The sequence below is a fragment of the Gossypium hirsutum genome, chromosome D02, assembly GCF_007990345.1.
Source record: "Gossypium hirsutum isolate 1008001.06 chromosome D02, Gossypium_hirsutum_v2.1, whole genome shotgun sequence".
In the NCBI taxonomy this organism is placed as follows: Eukaryota; Viridiplantae; Streptophyta; class Magnoliopsida; order Malvales; family Malvaceae; genus Gossypium; species Gossypium hirsutum.
In genome coordinates, this window is record NC_053438.1 from 55187782 (window position 1) to 55207754 (window position 19973).

General features: G+C 35.1%; 1 protein-coding gene and 1 long non-coding RNA gene across 2 annotated transcripts; both read right to left on the minus strand.

Moving 5' to 3' along the window:
• Nucleotides 1-400: 400 nt before the first annotated feature.
• On the minus strand, nt 401-5280 carry LOC107910024 (uncharacterized). The gene is made up of 9 exons (XM_016837759.2): nt 4704-5280; nt 4079-4263; nt 3227-3405; nt 2763-3047; nt 2603-2661; nt 2471-2507; nt 2086-2157; nt 1478-1799; nt 401-1014 (listed from the first exon to the last, which is right to left on the minus strand). Exons 1-9 carry the CDS (start codon nt 4822-4824, stop codon nt 688-690), a joined length of 1587 nt encoding a protein of 528 aa, XP_016693248.2. The 5' UTR covers nt 4825-5280; the 3' UTR covers nt 401-687.
• Nucleotides 5281-7745: 2465 nt separating this feature from the next.
• Nucleotides 7746-8634, minus strand: LOC107908301 (uncharacterized). Its single transcript, XR_001686965.2, has 2 exons — nt 8370-8634; nt 7746-8081 (listed from the first exon to the last, which is right to left on the minus strand). It is a non-coding gene; the product is annotated as an uncharacterized lncRNA (long non-coding RNA).
• Between the last annotated feature and the right edge of the window lie 11339 nt (nt 8635-19973).

Consider the following 19973-nt stretch of genomic DNA (forward strand, 5'->3'; position numbering starts at 1 on the left):
AAAATTTAAAAATATATTTTTATTTGAGTGGAGAAACACTTTTTGGCAATAAAGTCCAGATTTTTTCATTACTTATCGGTTGAAAAATGCTTTTGAAACCCAACGCTTTTCAATCCAAAACAATAAACAACGGAAATTCATCTTTAATGTGTACTTCTACTACAGGGGAGAGTGGCAATAGTAGGCCAAACTTGACAAAATCTGCTTGATAAGTTGGGAGATGGTGAGAAAGAATTTGGAGGAGAGAGGTGCAAAAATAATATTAATTGATATTTATTTTTAGTTTCATTTTTTCATTACTTAAAAATGTCATATGTGATTGGCTAATTTTTTTTCAACAAAGGTAACAATTGGACCATTTGTATGACGGAAGAATCACTTCGGAAAAAAACTTAGCATAGATGAGAAGAACACCCATTTTTCATTTAAGCCTATATATATTATGTATGTGTAGATGCATATATAAGACAACACAGAAACGATAGATTACCCTTCCAACTCAAAAATGGAGCTTTGCCCCATCTTGGTTTCTTTCCCGGTCTCGGATACAACGAAAAAGAATGTTATATAGACTTGAACCTAATTTCTTTCTATAATTTTAGACACTATTTGCGCTTGACTATGTTGTCTTGTTGTTTGTGTTGAAAATGTTTTTGCAGCTCATTAGTTTCATCGGCAACAGTATCTTCACAAACACTTCCTCCCTTCGGGGCGGTTTGCATAGAATATCCACAGAAACAGACACAGCAAAACTCCTACTGAGATTAACCCCAATCCTGCATTGACCATTTTAAGGTAACGCTCCAATGGATGGCAGTAATTCGAGGTGATATTTTGAAATGTATCCCGGACAAAATCGCAATTTTGAAGGCACAGTAAGGGTGGGGTATAGTGCTCAAGAGCATAACTCTCGTTAATCGCTGCCACCAGCTGTGTGAATCTGTCTGGCGTTATCCTTCCAGTGGTGTTGCATAGCCCAGATTCTGATACCATGCACGTGTAGTTCTGCCAAACCTAAACGAGAAAAAAAAAAGTTAAACCAAGTACAGTCAAGTTTCTCTTGCATAAAATAGAACAGCTTCATAATTACAGGATTTGCAATGAGATGTTCATCAAGTGCAGAAAAAAAATAACACTTCAGTGTGAAAATGCAGGTATGCTACCTTTAACCTTAATTGGGTTTTGTATTTTTTTGTCCTTTATCAAACCTGACTGCAAGTTCATGCTTTAGCCCCTAAATGGTTTTACAACTTTAGGTTTTTCTGAATATCCTAGGAGCTTCAGTTGTAAAGCTGAATAAAATCATGCTATTCTCACTGGTCTTAGGTATGTAACTACCAACACATACACGCCAAACTCATCTACATTGATGTTCAGGGATTACATATTCACAAGGGAAGGATGTAAGTTTATCCGGTAATGTCTATGTGCATCTGAGAAAACATGCAAACCAAATTATCGAAGCTGATAGACATACCAGTGAAGCATTTGCCATAGACACCTCATAAGACCCGCACTGCCGATCTTGGAGCTGAGAGTCAAATGGGTAACATAAAGCAGGCATAGTAGGCCCAGACTGATTGTAGTAACGATTGTCGTCTGGGGAAAGATCTATATTTGCAATGGAGTAGATATATGTATTGACAACATCTACTATACTAGTGATGACTTGTTTGCTTTGAGTGAGTGTATGGTTTGTTGTTCTCGGATCAACACAAGGAAGGATGTTACTAAGAGCAGTCTCCGCGTGGGGATTTTCCACCCATTCTTCCATAGCCAAACAAGTGTCAGAAATTGCACTGAAACACACAAAAGAGATCGTATATCCATCAGACAATGGCATCCACATGGGCATCTTGTGCATCAAAGAAAAAAAAAATGACATGGAGGAAGCAATTTGTTCCAAAAAAATTTTGGCAAGCAACTTCGAAATATCGAATACAAAAGAGCTGATGCATCTTGTATATAAACAAGCTAAGGGTATGATGGATGCAATTGCCAAACTAGGTTTTAGAATTTTTTATAAGCAAAGCAAAAATGTAGGAAAACTTTGGAAATCTCTTCCACCTAAACCGAACATCTTACTTGTTCATGATTACAAAAACGCCATAAAGAATGAATGTAACAGCTACTAGCAACCATCCGCTGACTATGAATCTGCAACAAGTAGTTGGTAGTGTCAGAAAGTGATGTGAAGTTCTAGTATAATTGAAATAAGAGCATTCACCAACCAAGGGGGTGGTTAGTTTCACATGTTTTCGGTTTCCATTTGTACCCTAAATGAGCTAGATAACTTCGAAAACAAGGGATTCCAATGTAGTAAATACGTTGGATAATCAATCATAATAAATTTTCAATCTACGGCTCCAATAGTTATTATCCTATCTCATTCATCATTTATGATGTAAAACTATGATGCAAAATGTAGAACCGTTTTCTATTAGACAACACTGGCCAACAATGAACTTACATGTGAATGGCATGTTGGTGACCTAGGATAGACATCACTGAAACAAAACAAGGTACAAATTCCGGATAGGTCAGAGACATGTAAATGATAAACATAAGATTAAAGTCATCAAAATCTTCTAATGATACTTACAAAGACCAAGCAGAGCCAAAATTAGCATCACAGCTGCCACGGTGATCAATGCTAATCGCCTGAAAACAAATTTCAAATAGGCCAACTCAGTATTAATATGTTGATATGCAAACTAGTTCTAAAGTGAAGAGGTAATATTAATTGTTTTAGGGGACCATACACAGCATTGAAGACTCTTTTTATTTTGACAGCATTTTCATCAGTCTTCTCAGTAAGCGTATCTGCTGCTGTGTTTAGATCTATGTTCAACTTGTCAATGTCAGTCATGACATCGGAAGGAAGGAAAACCTGAGCCACACTGATGGTTTTCGCTAGAGATAGGTACTGTGTAACATTCTTTAGGATCTGTACAGTATAGTCTGACTGGTTTACAACATAATTCAAAGTATGCAACGCTTCATCATGAAATTCATCTTGCCCAATAGAAAGAAGAATACATCCAGTCCTGTTCAGTAGAGACTTAGGGTTAGTAAAAACTAGCCAAAAAGTGGCTAATATCATTTTCAAGAAAAAAACATATACACAGAAACCTCACACATTCCATTGGAAGGTGCATAAATAAGTATAAGATAAAAAGCTCAACAAAGATCTTAATTGTAAAAAGTCTCAAGTTTGGGTCCTTACGCAGCAACACTTGTGAACAATATGAGCATTACAAGACAAATAGTTTGTGAGTGATCTGATTTTTTTCCTTCGATGTTTATTCTCCATCCACAACAATGATACACCGCAAGAACCAAGCCAAAAGAAACAAACCATAAGGCAGCGAAAATGAATCCAGCAGCACCTGTAAATCCAACAGACTGCAGAGTGCAGACACAACAGCCGAAATGCCGATTAGGAATATCTGATATATTGTACACAATTTCCAAAAGTAATGCAGAATGCAATCCTTAGGAACAAGATGTGTGTTAAACATCTTAGTGTAATAAAATATTAATAATTCAAGCAACTTGTAGCTTTAAAAGCTGTTTGAGTGGGGCATAAATAACAAAATCCTTGTCTGCCAATTTTTATAGCGCATCTAAGATTTGCTACCAGCTCCACCATATTTACTTTCTAATAGCCATACTCTTCCCAATTCAGTTCATTGAAAAATTGAAAGAATCACACTACATTTCTTCCAGTAAAAGATCAATAAAAACATTTCTGACTCCAATACAAATACAGGAAGAGTCAGGATAATAGGAAGTGCATATTTCTCTAGTTTTTAAGTCCCAAATGAGTATAACAAAATTTGTCCCTTTTCTTGAATACATTAAACTTTCATCCAAACAACAACACTATCTGTTTCAAGTTTTATATGTTTCCCTGCATTTGATCTACATATATTAAGATTCTGGTCTCATTTGACATGGATTCTAACTTCAGCTTAAGGATACAGTCTTTATAAAAATACAATATTCACAGTCCAACAATACCAAGAATGATCAATGAAAAGACTAGCAAGAATGCAAGGCATAGCCAAGACTTTACCGCCCAGTAATGCCGGTTGGTAATATCCCACCCACCGAGATAATGCTTGAAATGGCGAAGAATGTCCGGCCTATTTGTCCTTTTTGCAGCCAAAACCAGGGTGCTTGGAGGTTCATCATTTGTAGGAGCTGGTGCTTCTCCCAGCTCAGATATTTCATTCTTCCATGGACCTAAATTCACCCCTCCTGCATACACAACAAACAGAAACTAAAAATGAAACAATTGGAGATATCTAATAGCAACAAAAGTCAGTCCTTTGGCTTAATTACATAGGTTAAGAACTTCAGATCAAAGTAAGCATTGAGAAAAAAGCAAAAAGCAAAAGAGCAAAAAAATAAAGGATCAACAGAGTTTCCAAAACCAACACTGAACTCTGCCAATTACTTTAATCTGGCTTACAGTTCAACAAAGAAAGAGATAACCCCAGTATCCAAAATTCCTTTTTCTTTTCTTCCCCTTTCCTTTCTTTTTTATATAACAAAGAAGATCAAATATCATCAACAACACAGACGACAAAAAAGCCCAGATAGAAGAGAAAATAACAACCAAACAACAAACCATAAAAGCGATGTACATTAAAACAGTAACGTCACAAATTAAAAGAGAAGGCAAAAAGAAAACCAACCAAAAACGAACTTGACATGATCTGTGATCGGTCCATTTTGAGCCGAAACTGGAACTGAGAATAAACAGCCGAAGCCTAAAAGAAGCAAGAAAACGAAGTATCTAAACAAAATCTTCTTCATTTTCGGCTTTAAGCAACACCCTTTACTGGAAACTCGTTGTTATGATCCCAAAGGCAACCAACCCAGAAAATCCAAATGTTAGAGACATTCCCAGGATGAAAAAAACTAGAACCCAAGGCAGCAGTGGCAGTGAGAAAAGAAAGAGAAGAAAGTGTAGAGGTTTCAGGGTCATGAATTGAAAAAATAAATGTGGGGTGGAGGGGATTGATATGGAGACAGAGTCACATGGGAGGAAGGACACTGAAAAGGCGGGTGGAAACAGTGTTGCTCCTTAAGTCTTAACCAATCTTTGTAAATACTCTTTACCGAGCTTATAGCTATAGGTTTGTTCAGATACAGCCACTTTTCAAGTGGATTACGCAAAAGAATAAACTTAAGAAATAGAGTGGAATATCGGCTGCAAATGGGCTTCTTTTCCTTCCTTCCATTTCCTGCTTTCTACCCACTTCTTTTGTCTCTTTCCTACTTTCATGTTTTCTCTAACTACTTTATTCACACTAACTCTCTTTAATTACCATATTCAATACCCTTTACTTGACGATTATAAGCTTTAATAAACCATGTATTATTTATTTTTGGCTTAATCACTAATTTCACCATTAATATTTACATATTTTATCAAAATGGCCCTGATGAATATCAAGAAAAATAATTTAATACCCTTCATGGATTAAATCATAAAAAAATTTATACATGTATGGGAAAAATACAAAATACTACTACATCTGCACCTCACTGAGAAAAGAAATGGCGGTATTACTTATTTTAACTAATCTCTTTTTTAATTAATATTTAAACCTTTTGATGTTTTATACACAATCTTTGTCGATTGATGTTCCGTTGTGTTTAGGTGCACCCCATATCCCTTACACCACCATCCAATCAATTCTGGTTGAGCAATAGAAAGTGGGACCTTCTCACAATCTCTGAGTGGGATCAGATCCAACGGTCTGATATGACTAGTATATACGCGTAGAATTCGTGTGCATAGGATTTTTTAATTCATATAATAATCGCAGAGGCACTTGATTAAAGAAAGCCATGCTGACTCACATCCCCATGAAAAGCAACTGAGTAGTGAGTCGGTCAAGGATGTTACGGCCGCCGCCGTTTATCACGCGCTTGATTCGTGGTAAATGTGAAATGGGTCGGGTTTTTTAATATTGGCCCCGTGATTGGAGAACCGCTTTTTAGATCCGACGGCTTAGCCGGCCTTCTGCTTTAGAGTAAATAAATATATCTTCTTTATACTTTTTTTTCCTTTCCTAACAAGCAATGTTGTTTGAAAGGAAAACCGGATTGATTCTGGCCAGGAAAAAGGGGAAAACCGGACGGGTTGAATCGAAGCCGACAGTCTTGTACCATACTTGTCGGGGGAGTTTCACATTGAACCGGTTTAGATAGGTTTGCAACCCCTCCTTAATAAGGCCCGTTCAAGATTGCTTAAAGTTAAAAACTGCATTTTAATGCTATAAGCAATATCAAATTCTTGGTTTTTGGAGTTAAATTACGACAAACGTAAATGTTAAGCTTTACTTTTTTACATTTTGAAACTTAAAAATTATTAAAATATCTATATTTATATAAATTTAGAATGCTTTTTTTTAATTTAGATTAATTTAGATTTCTTATATCATTATATTAAATTATTTAAATATTATTTAAAAATATCATTATAGTAAATATTTAAATATAATTTATTATTATATTTACTTAAAAAAATAAATTCATGTATCATTGAATTTACAAATAAATTATTAATTACTTAAAAATATTTGAAATATATATTTTTATAATTATATTTAAATATTATCTAAATTAATTTATTTTTTAAGCTCGTTTCTTCAGTCTAAAATGGACATTTTAATGTTCAACTGCAATTTTTGACAATAATGTTAAACACTTGAGATTAATAAACCACAATTTTTTCATAGTACTTCCTCACAACACCTTTCAAAAGCATTTTTTCCAAACCAAACTTTTCAAAAGAACTTCTCAACCGCAACAACAATGCCAAATTGGCCCTAAATAGTTTAAGTAAACAAAAAGATTAATTCACTATTTGAGGTTTGAATTTGGTAATTATCCCTACATTAGGGTTCGAAATTTTTTTATCCAAGTCCTTGAATTGTTTCTATATTGGGGTTTAAACTTTTTTTGTCTAAATTAGTCTTTGAACTTGGCAATTGTTCCCACATTGGGGCATGAACCTTTTTCTTTTCAAGTTAGTCCATGATATTTCCTTAAAAGAAGTTAGACCAAAAAAATTTAGGCCCCAATATGGGAACAATTGCAAGTTCAGGGACTAACTTAAGCCTTAATGTTGGAACAATTGCCAAATTTAGTCTCCAAACTGTGCAATAACCTTAAACTAAACAACAATTATATCTTAAATTTTAAATATGAACATGATAAATTTAAGATATAATGTCAATTTCAGTTCTCAACACTTTTATCTTTTGTCAATTTGACGACCCTTATTATTTTTTCAACTATATTTGGCCTTCAACCTTTTAAAAATAGTTGAATTTGACCACAAACCTTTCAAAAATGATCGAATTGTTATTTTTTAATGAAAATATTGACTATAATGTTAATTTTTTTAAACATAGCAACCCACATGACATTTCACATTTACTTCATGCTAGTTTTTTTTTTGAATTTTTTTAATATTTGTAAAATTTTTAAATTATTTATTGATGTGACAAATACGATAAAAAGTGACATGTCAACATGAAGTACACATAGACTGCAACACATGTTGCCATGCCAACATCGTTAAAAAATTAATGTTTTAATCAGTATTTTCGTTAAGAAAAGCGATTTAACTCTTTTTGAAAGGTTGATGACCATATTTTGTTAAAAAAATAATAGAAGAAAGAAAACAGATCAAGTTAATAAAAGATGTAAACGAAAAAGAATTACAAAGGATAAACTAGATCTTATAAAATTTTAACAACGAAAAAGAATTATTATTACAATCTTATTCGTGATACCCAATTTTAGGCCCGGGCCCGCCTAAACAGAAAACAAAACAAATTTTTTAAAAAAAATTTCCATATTACAGATCAAAATGAGGCCCAAATAATTAAAACCCACTAAGCCCAAATTACAAACTAAAACCCAAATTTAGCCCATAACAAAAACCAAAATGGCAGAAACCCTAGGCAGCTTCCCCCCATGCCGCAGCAACGTTCCATCGTCCCACGTTGCCTCACCCACGTTCAGCAGCCCCGCACAACGCCTGTTTCCACGTACTTGCAACAAGTCAAACCACGAATAGCATTAGAGTAGCAGGTATATGGGAAAAGAGGTTTTTTTTGTAAAGATTCGGCTATAAAAGCCGATTAATAAATCTGTAAAAGGGGTTAGTAAAAATTGTCTTCAAAAGAGATTTAAAGAAAGAAGAAAATATCAGAAAAAGCAAATTTTGAAGGTGATCATTTTTTTCCGGTTTTTTTCTTTTTATTGTTTTCTTGTTTCATTTTTTTTTGGTTCTTTGCTTTTAAAAAAATTAAACAAGGAGGAGTAGAAGGGAGACTTACCAGCGGGGCGCCGTCGGAGTACCCTCACGTCGTTGTAGCCGGTTGGAAATAGGACTGGAACGACAGAGGAAAGGGGAGAACTGCGGCGCATTTATGGAGTGGCAGAGGGAATGATGTTTTAGGGTTCTGAATTTGGGCTTTTATAGGGCATTAAATGACGTCGTTTGGGGCCTGTTTCAGTGGTCCCAAAACGGTGCCGTATAGCCTATACCCATGTGCCGACCCGATGACGCGACCCAAAACCCGATCAGATCCGCGTGTTTAAAGCATTGATGGGTTATTTATGTTTTTAATCCTTTCATTTTATCCCATCATTTCAAAACCATTGTTTCTTGTCTTCAAAATTTTCCCTGAAATATTGAATCTGTTTTATTTTAATCCAATGCTACGCAGCGTTTTGGGAGGTTTGGGTAAATATCTCTTTGGGTCCTCCTCCTGTTGCGCGCGTTTTGATTTGGTCTCTTTTCACGTTTTCTATTTTTGAATTTAGCCTTTAAATTCCGTTTATTTTCAACTTAATCCTTAATTTGTCATTTTAGGTTTTTATTTTATTTTAATATTATTAATATTGTTATATTGCATTATTATTATTATTATTTCTATACATATACACACGCATATTTTTTTATAGTATATGTGTGTATATATTTTAAACTTTTGTAAAGATATACATGTACATATTATATATATGTATATTTTTATTATTATTTTATTTTCATAATTTTTGTATACATATATATACATATACATATACATATACATTTTATAATACATATACATCTTCCTATTTTATAATCCATACATATATACATGCATTTTCTATAATATATATACGTTTTTTTTAAAATTATTATAAATATATATATATTTCATTATATATATACTTATATATACGTATTTTAATATATGCATATACATATTTTCAAAATTTACTTATATATATCATACTTATATATATACATATTTTGTAAATACATATACATATATAATTCATATTAAAGTATTTGTTTCATGTTGTATATTAACATTCCATCACATTTTTAAGAAAAATATATTTGGTTTCATCAAAGCATTAAAACCATTTTTGTTCAAAGGCTTTCAAGATAACGCAATATTCGGAATTTGAGATCTTCGAGAGGATTGAGCCCTAACATATTGGGTTCCAATTTTCCTTGTTGAACCTAAATAATCGAGAATATTCTTTATTTAAAACACATAAACAAAAAAATCATTTTCGGGAATTCAACATGTTGTGTCCTAACGCATTGGGTATGACATATTGTTTTCTCGAGATGAAGATTTTCCTAAAAAAGGCAATATTCAATGTTTGGGATTCTGAGAAATTGTACCCTAAAGTATTGGGTCTCGATTTTTTTCGTCTGATTTAAACAATTGAATATCCTTTTATAATTTCATCGCTTGATTTTTTTTGGACAAGCTCATTCTTGGGGATATGAAATATCATGCCCTAACGCATTGGGTGTGATATTTTCTTTTCCCTAAATGAGAGAGTTTTAACATGTAATTTGATTTATACAAGTTATTAAATACAAGGATCGTATATTAAAATCTTTTCAAGCTTTTGACACTAAAACAGTAAACAATCGATTCGGTACCAATTTTGGGCATTACGAGGGTGCTAACCCTTCCTCGTGTATAACCGACTCCCGAACCTATTTTCTCCAAATTCGTAGACCTAAAATCGTTTTCAATGTGAACCGATCACACCTCAATAAAAGATAGGTGGCGACTCTAATTCTTGTTTTTAAAGTCGATAACTAATTTTTGTTTTCAAAAAAATGGTTTCAACATTATTTATTATATTAATTAATTTGTAAACATTTTTAATTTTTGACTTAAAACTATGTTAGTATTTTTTTTTACTTAAATGGTAAAAGATCAGCATAAAATAAATGAATAATCAATTAAGTTCATGACATATACTTCACATGTGAATAATTAATCTCATACACAATTTACAACCATAATTTATATAAGCATAACCAAGTTAGCATGCATCGTATAACTCGTAAATATATATACATGTATACTACTCAGCGTCTTTTAATTTTATAAGCTTAATATAAAAACATACATATGGAACAACTTTAACCACATTGATTATGTCGAATAATGATCATGACAAACTTAGAGATCATTTGAAGCAAACATGCATGCACATTGTTGACACTATTTTTTTTGATAAAAACGGGGTCGACTTGGATTTTGAAAATGAAAAAGGGAGTCGCCACCAATCCTTTTTGATCAGGTGTGATCGGATCACCTTAAAAAGTAGTTGTTTTTAATAAACGATTTGATTTTATTAAAACAATGATTTTTGTCCACGAAATTCAAAAAAATAGGTTCGGGAATCGGTTACGTACGAGGAAGGATTAGCATCCTCGTAACGCCCAAAAATTGGTACCAAGTTGATTAGTTAATGTCTTAGTGTCGAAGATTGAAAACTTTAAAGAAATTTAAAATGCAATCCTTAAAAAACTCGGATGACATGGATTAGAATTCAAGAGGATATTTGGCTATTTGGCTATTTGGTTAAACGAGAAATCGACACCCAGCACATTAGGGCATGTTCCTCAAATTTCCAAACGCAAAACATTGCCTTATTTTGAAATTTTTGAAAGGATATTTGGCTATTTGGTTGCATGAGAAAAATCGAAACCCAGCACATTAGGGCACGTTTTCTCAAATTTCCAAACGCAAAACATTGCCTTATTTTGAAATTTTTAAAAGGATACTTAGCTATTTGGTTGAATGAGAAAAATCGAAACCCAGCACATTAGGGCACGTTGTCTCGAATTTTCAAATGCAAAACATTGCCTTATTTTGAAATTTTTAAAAGGATACTTAGCTATTTGGTTGAACGAGAAAAATCAAAACCCAGCACATTAGGGCACGTTTTCTCGAATTTCCAAACGCTATATATTGCCTCATTTAGAAAAATTTTCCTTTTGAAGTATGGTGTTAATTTGCATAATGGAATAATAAATATGATAATGTGAACGAAAATGATATGAGCAAAAACGAATAATAAAAACAAATCAATCATGTATATACCATAACAAATAAATTTTGGGTTAGGGTTAGGGTTGTTGTTTTTTGATTTGGGTAGTTGGGCTTTAAATTTTGGGCTTTGTAATTGGGTTTTGGGTTTAGGTGGTTTGGGCTGGGTCTGTTTAGGTATTGGGTTAAAATTTTGTAAATGTGCTATTTTGGTTTTGCTGGTATGGGCCGGGCATAAATTGGGCCCTACAGCTGCCCCTCTTTGCTCATTGTCGTGTAACGAGAATAGAGCAAAGACATCAAAAGGGACCAATTTTTGCCCGGTGTCGCTGAATCTTGACTTCTTCTGGCGCTTCCCTTCCTCAAGTGGTTTTACTCCAGTCCACTGTGTCGTGTTGTTTCAATCCACTCCACTGCACTTCAGAGAGATCTGACTTGTAGCTTCAATCTTCTTCGCAGCAACTTTAGAGGGACGAGATTCGTGGTTTTAGTAAATTCCACTGCAATATCAGGGAGATAAGACTTGCTATGATAGACTCAATCCGACCTACTGCAACTTCAGAGGTATAGGATTCATCATTTTAATCCGCTCCACTACAACTTCAAAGAGATAGGATTTGTGGCTCTGCAAGGAAACGTTTGCTATTTTCAGTCTGCTACAGTGCAACCTCAGTGAGATAAGACTTGTGGCTTCAACTTGGTTTACTGTATCTTTAAGAAAACAAAGTCTGATGCGATCTGCTCTACTACAACTTCAGAGAGATAAGATCCATCATTTTAATCCACTTCACTGCAACTTCAAGAAGATAGGATTGATTTCTTCAATCTATTCCACTGCAACTTCAGGGAGATAAGATTTGCCATCTTAGATCTACTTCGCTGCCAGTACAGGAAGATGAGATTTGATGCTTTCAGTCTTAACGCTAGGGAGGTAAGGTTCGTTGTTTTTCGATCTGCTTCGCTGCCAGTACAGGAAGACAAGATCTGCTATCTTCGATTTACTTCACTGCCAATACAGGAAGACAAGATCTGCTATCTTCGATCTACTTCGCTGCCAATACATGAAGACAAGACCTGCTATCTTCGATCTACTTTGCTGCCAGTACAGGAAGACAAGATCTGTTATCTTCAGTCCACTTCGCTGCCAATACAGGAAGATAAGATCTGCTATCTTTGATCTACTTCACGCTAATACATGAAGATAAGATCTGTTTTCTTCGATCTACTTCGCCACCAGTATGGGAAGACAATATCTACTATCTTCGATCCACTTCACTACCAATATAGGTGTAAGAGGCCCAATTTGCCCGGGCCTAAAATCACAAAAATAAAAAAAACCAAAAAGATAATTAAATGTCCAAAAGTCCAGTATTACAAGCCCACTAAACGTCAGTCCAAAAACACCTAACCCTTGCCCAAATCTCTACCTTAGCCCAAACACTAAACCCAAACTAACCTAATGGCCCGACGGCCCAACACCTAGCCTAGCAGAAACCAAAATCAGAAAACCCTAGCAGCTAGGGTAAGCCTCCAGTGCCGCAACTGAGCCAGGTTTCCCCCGCGCGCGTGTGGCGCTTCAGCGCCAAAGCCACACCTCCAAGCCGGGCCACGCCACCGCCAGGGACCATGCCTTCACGCGTTGCACCGCACCACGTCCTCGTACGCCCGTATACCTGCACACGACGAACGCAAGAAAGCAGAAAACGACAGCAAAAATAGCAGAAAATAAAAGGAAAATGAGGGATTCGAGGGGGGATTTTTTTTCTTTTTATTTTCTGTAAAATTCGGCTATATAAAAAGCCATCCATTTTGTATTTGAGAGGGGGCAGGCAGATTGTAAAGAAAAAAAAGGCAAAAAATCAATAAAAAAAGAAAAGGTTTTCTCTTCCTTTCGGTCTCTTTTCTTCTCCGATTGTTTGTTTTCTTTTTCGTTTTGTTATTTTAGCCTCATATAAGCATAGATATATAGAGTAGATAAGAAAAGGGAAAGGGAGAGTACCTGGTGAGGAGATTCAGGCCCTATCCGTTGTCGTCGAAGAACAGGCTTGAATCAGAAACCATCCGAGTGCCCACAGAACACAAAGTGGCTCAGGGGACTTTAGTTCCCCTTTTGGTTTTCAAGTAAACTGATCTTTTAGGTTTTTTACCTTTGAACACGAAGTTTAAACGCCGTCGTTTAGAGCCAATGCAATGGCTCTGAAACAGCGCCGTTTTGAGGCCAGTAACCCGCGTGTGTGACCCGACCCGGGGAGGATCTGCTCACTTTCTCTCATTGGGTTATTTGCGCGCGCAGTCCCTCTGACTTCGTAGCGCGTTGCAATTTGGCCCTTCTTCGTTATTTTCTTTTATTTTTAATTTAGCCACATAGCTTTATTTTTGTTTCATTTTGGTCCATTTCAGCGCTGCGTTTTGAGAACTTGGTCTATTTACTGTCTTGGTCCCTCCTCTTTTGGTGCGTGTCGCAATTTAGTTTTTTTGTTTTTCTTTTATTTCAAATTTCCCCAGTATTTTTTGTTTTTATTTCGATTAAGTCTGTATTTTTAGCAATTTCATTATTTAGTTAATTATTTTAATAATAATATTATTATTATTACTATTAATTGTTAGTACTATTTTTTTTTATAAATTACTACTTTGTTAATACGTTAATTAGTTTTGTATTATTTTTAGCTTTATTTTTATTCTATATATGTCTATACGCATTTTATAAATATATGTATATAAAAACATACTTTTGTACACCTTTTATAATATATATACGCATATGTGTATGGATTTGTTTGTTTACGTTTTTATATATAATAATTTTAAAATGTTTACGTATGTATGTACCTTTCCACATTTACATCATTTTATTCATTTTTTTGTTTATTTCTTTATTTGTATTCATATTATTTAGAATGAATGCTTTAATATTATTGTTTGTATGTTTGCCATGGTGTACTATATTAGCTTGCCTTTTTATTTTATAGCCTTCGCTTGTATTATTTTACTTATATCATAATCGTTATTCTATTACGTCAATTTTTACCTAGATTCAAAAAAGAAAGAAATTTTAAAAATAAGTAATGCTCGATATTTGGGATTTTCGAGAAAATCGAGCCCTAACGTATTGGGTTCTGATTTTCTTCGTTGAATCTAAATAATCGGGATTACTCTTTTTTACAAAAAAATTCAAATAAAAAACCCATTCTCGGGAATTCGACACGTTGTGTCCTAACGCATTGGATATGACATGTTGTTTTCTCGAGGCGAGGATTTTTCTAATAAATGAAAATTAAGGCAATATTTGATATTTAGGAGTTTTTTGAAATCGAGCCCTAACTTATTAGGTTTTGATTTTTGACCCGAATAATCAAATATCCTTCTCAAATGTATAGGTTTTTAAGGTTAAAAGATAAACTTAATTTTGAAGATTAAAAATGTTGCGCCCTAACTCACTGGGTGTGTCATTTTATTTCTTTGAAATAAGATAGTTTTATTATTCAATTTATTCAAAATAAAAGGATCGTACTTTAAAATCTTTTCAAAATTTCGACATTAAGTCATTAAACAATTGATTCGGTACCAATCTTGGGCGTTACGAGGGTGCTAACTCTTCCTCGTGCGTAACCGACTCCCGAACCCATTTTTCTCAAAATTCGCAGACCTAAAATTGTTTTCAAGGTGACCCGATCACACCTCCTTAAAAGGTCGGTGGCGACTCCATTTCCATTTTCAAAATCGATACTCATTTTTCAAATTTCAAAAAAAATGGTTTCGACAGCTTGGCGACTCCACTGGGTACGCATTTAGAGAGTTAAGCCGTAAAATTGATTGTTTTTGTCTTATTGTCGAAAATTAAAATTTGATTTGAAAAAATTACGATATTTTCTTTGCACTTGTTTGCATGATTATTGTAAATTAAGTTGTATATTTTGGCATCATTTTGCATAAGACTGTTTAGTCTTATCCTTTTAAGTAGGAGTGAAAAACTAGTCCTTCGTGAGGTTTTCACCTCCGTACAGGATAGTGGATCACTTTCGAAATACATCCGTACCTATGTCTTTGTGAGATTTTCATCTCCGTGCAGCCATAGGGAAATGTATTCCCCTGAACCAAACTCGGTCAGTATGAGCCTATAATGGGTGAAGATCGAGGAATCTGCTGGTTCGGGTACCTTGACTCTAAAACCAAACCTCATATAGTGGACTTAGGAACTTAACCTAGGTAGAGCCACTCCAAACCCCTAGTAGTCACCCGATTAGGTACTTTCTGTTTTCCTTGTTTGCTTCTATTTTGTGCTAACCCCTCTAGTTGTGTTTTGATTATGATTGCATTGCATCTGCATCTTAGGAAAGAGATATTGATTCAAGTTCGATTACTAAATTAGAAAGCTTGTCATGGAATACGAATTCCTTGATAAAGTAGAAAATAATACAACTTCCCGAATATATTCTGAGAAACACAAGAATGGCGATGGAAGAGTTCGTGACCCTACTTCGTGGCCTGAAGATTCAAGGCGATTGTCTAAGAGCCTTCAACTTTCCAACCCCTTAAAGAGGCGGACGAGCCTTATGAGGACGGACAGGTGATGGATTGCAACCAAGATCAAGAGAAGGAGTTAGCAATGGCATCTATTGGCGAGATTACCTCAAAAAATGCAGATGAAGAAAAAGATAGATATTGTTTCTTGGAATATGAGGGTGAGGTCGTACATGTATCCATTTTATGTAAAGGAATTTGCTTTCTAGAAAAGTTTCCTAAATGTAATTGAATCAAAATCAATGTCTCTTTAGGCATGCATTTGCATTACATTGCGTTACATGCATTAAAATCTATTGAAAGAGTCTAAACGAGTAAATTTATTTTAGTTAATCTGGAAACCGACAAAAGCTCACCCATCAAGCATCCATACGGTACTCGTCGAAAGACTAAGGAAATGGATCAAAGATTAGAGAAATTGGAGCAAATGCAAAAGGATATGCAATAACGATTACAAGTGCAAATACAAGAGCGGTTAGATAAAATTCAAGAAGACATAACGGAAAAATTGATCAAGGCTCAAAAAGATGCGATGACTGAATTGACCCACCTACTGACTAAGGGTGTAAATAAGGGGAAGGGTCCTATGAATAATGATGAAGGAGAAGACAAGGATAGACCTATCTATCCTCTAGGCTTTACGCCTCTGCATGTGCAGATTCAGACCGAGGCTGGATCAGGTTCTAATCCCAGGGATAACCTAGAGAATCTTGTTATTCCTGATTTCGATGAAATGGCTGAAAAAGAAAAGGAAAACGTCGAACTGTCAAAAGAATGGGAGGATAGGTGTAAATGGTTGGAGGAAAAATTCAAAGCCCTGAAAAGTGCTGATAGTCACCATGAAATCGATGCGAAAGATCTGAGCTTGGTTCCAGAGTTAGTACTCCCTCACAAGTTTAAGATGCCTGAATTTGAGAAATATAGTGGGACCAGTTGCCTAGAAGCCCATATCACCATGTTCTGTAGGAGAATGACTGGGTATATTAACAATGATCAGCTATTGATACATTGTTTTCAGGATAGCCTCATTGGAGCTGCGTCGAAATGGTACAATCATTTGAGCCGCACCGAGATTGGTTCATGAAGGGACCTAGCACAGGCATTCATGAAACAATATGGTCATGTAACGAATGTGGTTCCCGATAGAATCACCTTACAAAGCTTGGAAAAGAAATCGAGTGAAAGTTTTAGGCAGTATGCATAGATGTGGAGGGAAGTCGCAGTCTAGGTTTAGCCACCCCTCTTGGAGAAAGAGACGACAATGCTCTTCATCAATACGCTGAAGGCCCCGTTCATTATGCATATGTTAGGAAGCGCAAGAAAAAGTTTTTCTGACATAGTTATGAACGGTGAAATGATCGAGAATGCTATAAGAGCCGAAAAAATTGAGGCGGAAGAGAGTGATAAGAGGTCAAGGAGAAGAGAAAATGAGGTGAATAACACAGGTTACTCAAGGTCAGTAAGTCATCCAAGTAAAGGGGTCGCTAGCTAACAAAGTTCATCAAGATAAGAATCTTATGTGAAACAAGGCGCTGAGAACCTTCAGTTCATGCCAATTCTAATATCGTATAAGGAGCTGTATCAAAGCTTATTCAACGCGCACATTGTTGCCCCCTCTACACGAAACCTCCACAGCCTCCGTACCTCAGATGGCACAACACAAATGCACAATGCGAATATCATGCGGAAAATACGGGGCATTCCATAGAAAACTGCATTGCCTTTAAAAAACTGATTGAAAGGCTTATCAGTATGGGCGTCGTTAAATTTGATGATTCCTCCAATGCGGTGAATCCATTACCCAATCATAATTGATAAATGGAGTGAATGCAATGCGCAAGCAACTGAAGAAGGGACCTTGTTAAATATCCGTCCTTATAAATTTGGGAGTGTTCTAAGCAATTCGACTGCGGAAGAAAACCCTATAGTCTCTAGAGCTTTTTAAAGTAATGTTCAGAACATTTTTGTTGTTTTTAGCCTAAAAATGATAGAAATTTCCTTTGTGAAATAGGCTCATGTCTGAACGTTATTATTTTAATGAAATACATCCTTGCAATTATTGCTGAGCCAATATTTTCATTCTTTACAAACAATTCGAGATTCTTTCATTCTTTGAATTCTCTTCTAAATTGTTATTCATTCATAATTATATGATACAAATAATTATTCATTCTTTTGTATATTCTTCGGTGCTTATTATGGGTCCCCGGATATCAATTACGTGAATGACTCTGCTACAGACCCAGATTCTCCTTTTGAGCAAGCCATGTGTTCAGAGGGATCTTAGGACTTTGAAAATGACAAAGATTGTAGCTTACCTCTGGACTTATTGAGGATGTTTGAGCAGGAGGATAGACAGATCCTACCTCACAATGAATCATCAGAAATTGTGAGCTTAGTGAAGATTAGAACTAACCTGACTGCAGAGACGAAGCAACACCTTGTTGAGTGACCTCTAGAGCTCAAAGATGTCTTTGTAGGATCATACCAGGATATGCCGGGTTAAGCACTGATAATGAAATTTGCACAACAACACAATGAGAAAATTTGCAGTGAATGACGCAATGAAAATTCTTTACCGGGGTAATGCCTTTCTTGTTAACTCAGTATAGCTTTACCCGTTTGAAGTCGAGTTTCTATCTCTTCAAGTTTTGTTGGATTTTATCCTGATTGAAGAGGAGGATCCAAAATTTTCTATCGTAGTTTCCCCCCAGAAGGCTCTATGAAAGAAACCTGATACCAAAGAGGGTTTTTCGCATACAAGATGAAAGTGAGAAATCTTATCTATAAAAACATTGATTTTGATCGAAAGGGATATCATGGACTTGCCTAATCCTAAGGGTTCAGATTCAAAAAAAAATCAAAATCAAAATCAAAATCAAAATCAAAAACAAAAACAAAAAAGAAAAGAAAAATCAAAAGTAAAAAAGAGAAATCAATCAAAGTCAAATAAAAATATGAAAAAGAGAAAAGAAAAGAAAAGAAAAGGAGAGGCCAATGTGAAAACCCAAAAAGGGCGTTTTATGACTAAAGGCGGTTTCGAGTTGAAAACTCGAAAAGGGTGACTCAAATTTCGAGCAAAATGGGGCATGAACATCACCATTATCGAAGACTTCTAATGGGCATTGCTTCACTGTTAAGATCATTAATTACTTCATCAAATGGATAGCGGCTACTGCATGCGTCAATGTCATCAAATGCCGATATAGAATTCTAGAGAGGATGGTATTGGAAAATGTATTGAACTAGAATGACTGTACGATAGCTGAGGGCTGTAATCAGTTCAAAATCAGACACCACGGTTTGTCACCGTACTGCAAGACAATGAAATTCAAAAAAAAAAGATGAAAAATAAAAATGAAAATGAAAAAATGAAAGAGTAAAATGGAGAGGCTAAGGGGAAAACCCGCAAAGGGCACCTTAGACCAAAGGGGATTTGAGTTGAAAGCCCGAAAAAGGCGGCTCAAATATTGATTAAAGTGGGGCATGAGGTAATCAAAGCAACTCAAATACTGACCAAATTAGGCATGTGGTGATCTTGCTATGCCTGAATCAACAGGAAAGGATAGGCGACATCCTGGGGCATCGACAGAGCACTGTAGATCTCCTAAACACATGTCCAACTCAAAATGGTCTTCAGAAAGTTTGTACAGAGAAGTTCAAGCTGCGATATCTAGGGCACCCAATTCTCATATTATTTGTTGTTCTTGGAATACTTTTTTCCTTTCCAAGATATACATTCCCAATTAATTTCTTTGTCATCCTTCTTTACTATTTTCGATAATTTATTCTTTCGAGCTATGCTCAGAACCAACTTTATTCTTATCCATTGTTATAACCTTTTTGCAAACATGTTGCATTGGAATAATGATTAATGACTAATAAAACTTTCATAAATGAAGTTTTGCATATTACTTTGAAAAGTTTCTAAATAATATAGGAGCCTGAAACAGGACTATTGTTTAGAACACACCAATTTTAAAGGTTGGAAATTTGAGAGGGAAGAGTTTGAATTTAGACTTTCTCTTTGAATTTCGTTGTCAAATGCATTGATTGAAC

What these genes read in the sequence shown, in the direction of transcription:
- LOC107910024 (XM_016837759.2), bottom strand. Translation starts at nt 4,824, where the DNA reads ATGAAGAAGATTTTGTTTAGATACTTCGTTTTCTTGCTTCTTTTAGGC. An exon ending in AAAAGAGTCTTCAATGCTGT is followed by an intron (nt 2,662 to 2,762) that starts GTATGGTCCCCT and finishes ATTTGTTTTCAG; the next exon opens with GCGATTAGCATTGATCACCG. An exon ending in GTTTTTGTAATCATGAACAA is followed by an intron (nt 1,800 to 2,085) that starts GTAAGATGTTCG and finishes TGTGTGTTTCAG; the next exon opens with TGCAATTTCTGACACTTGTT.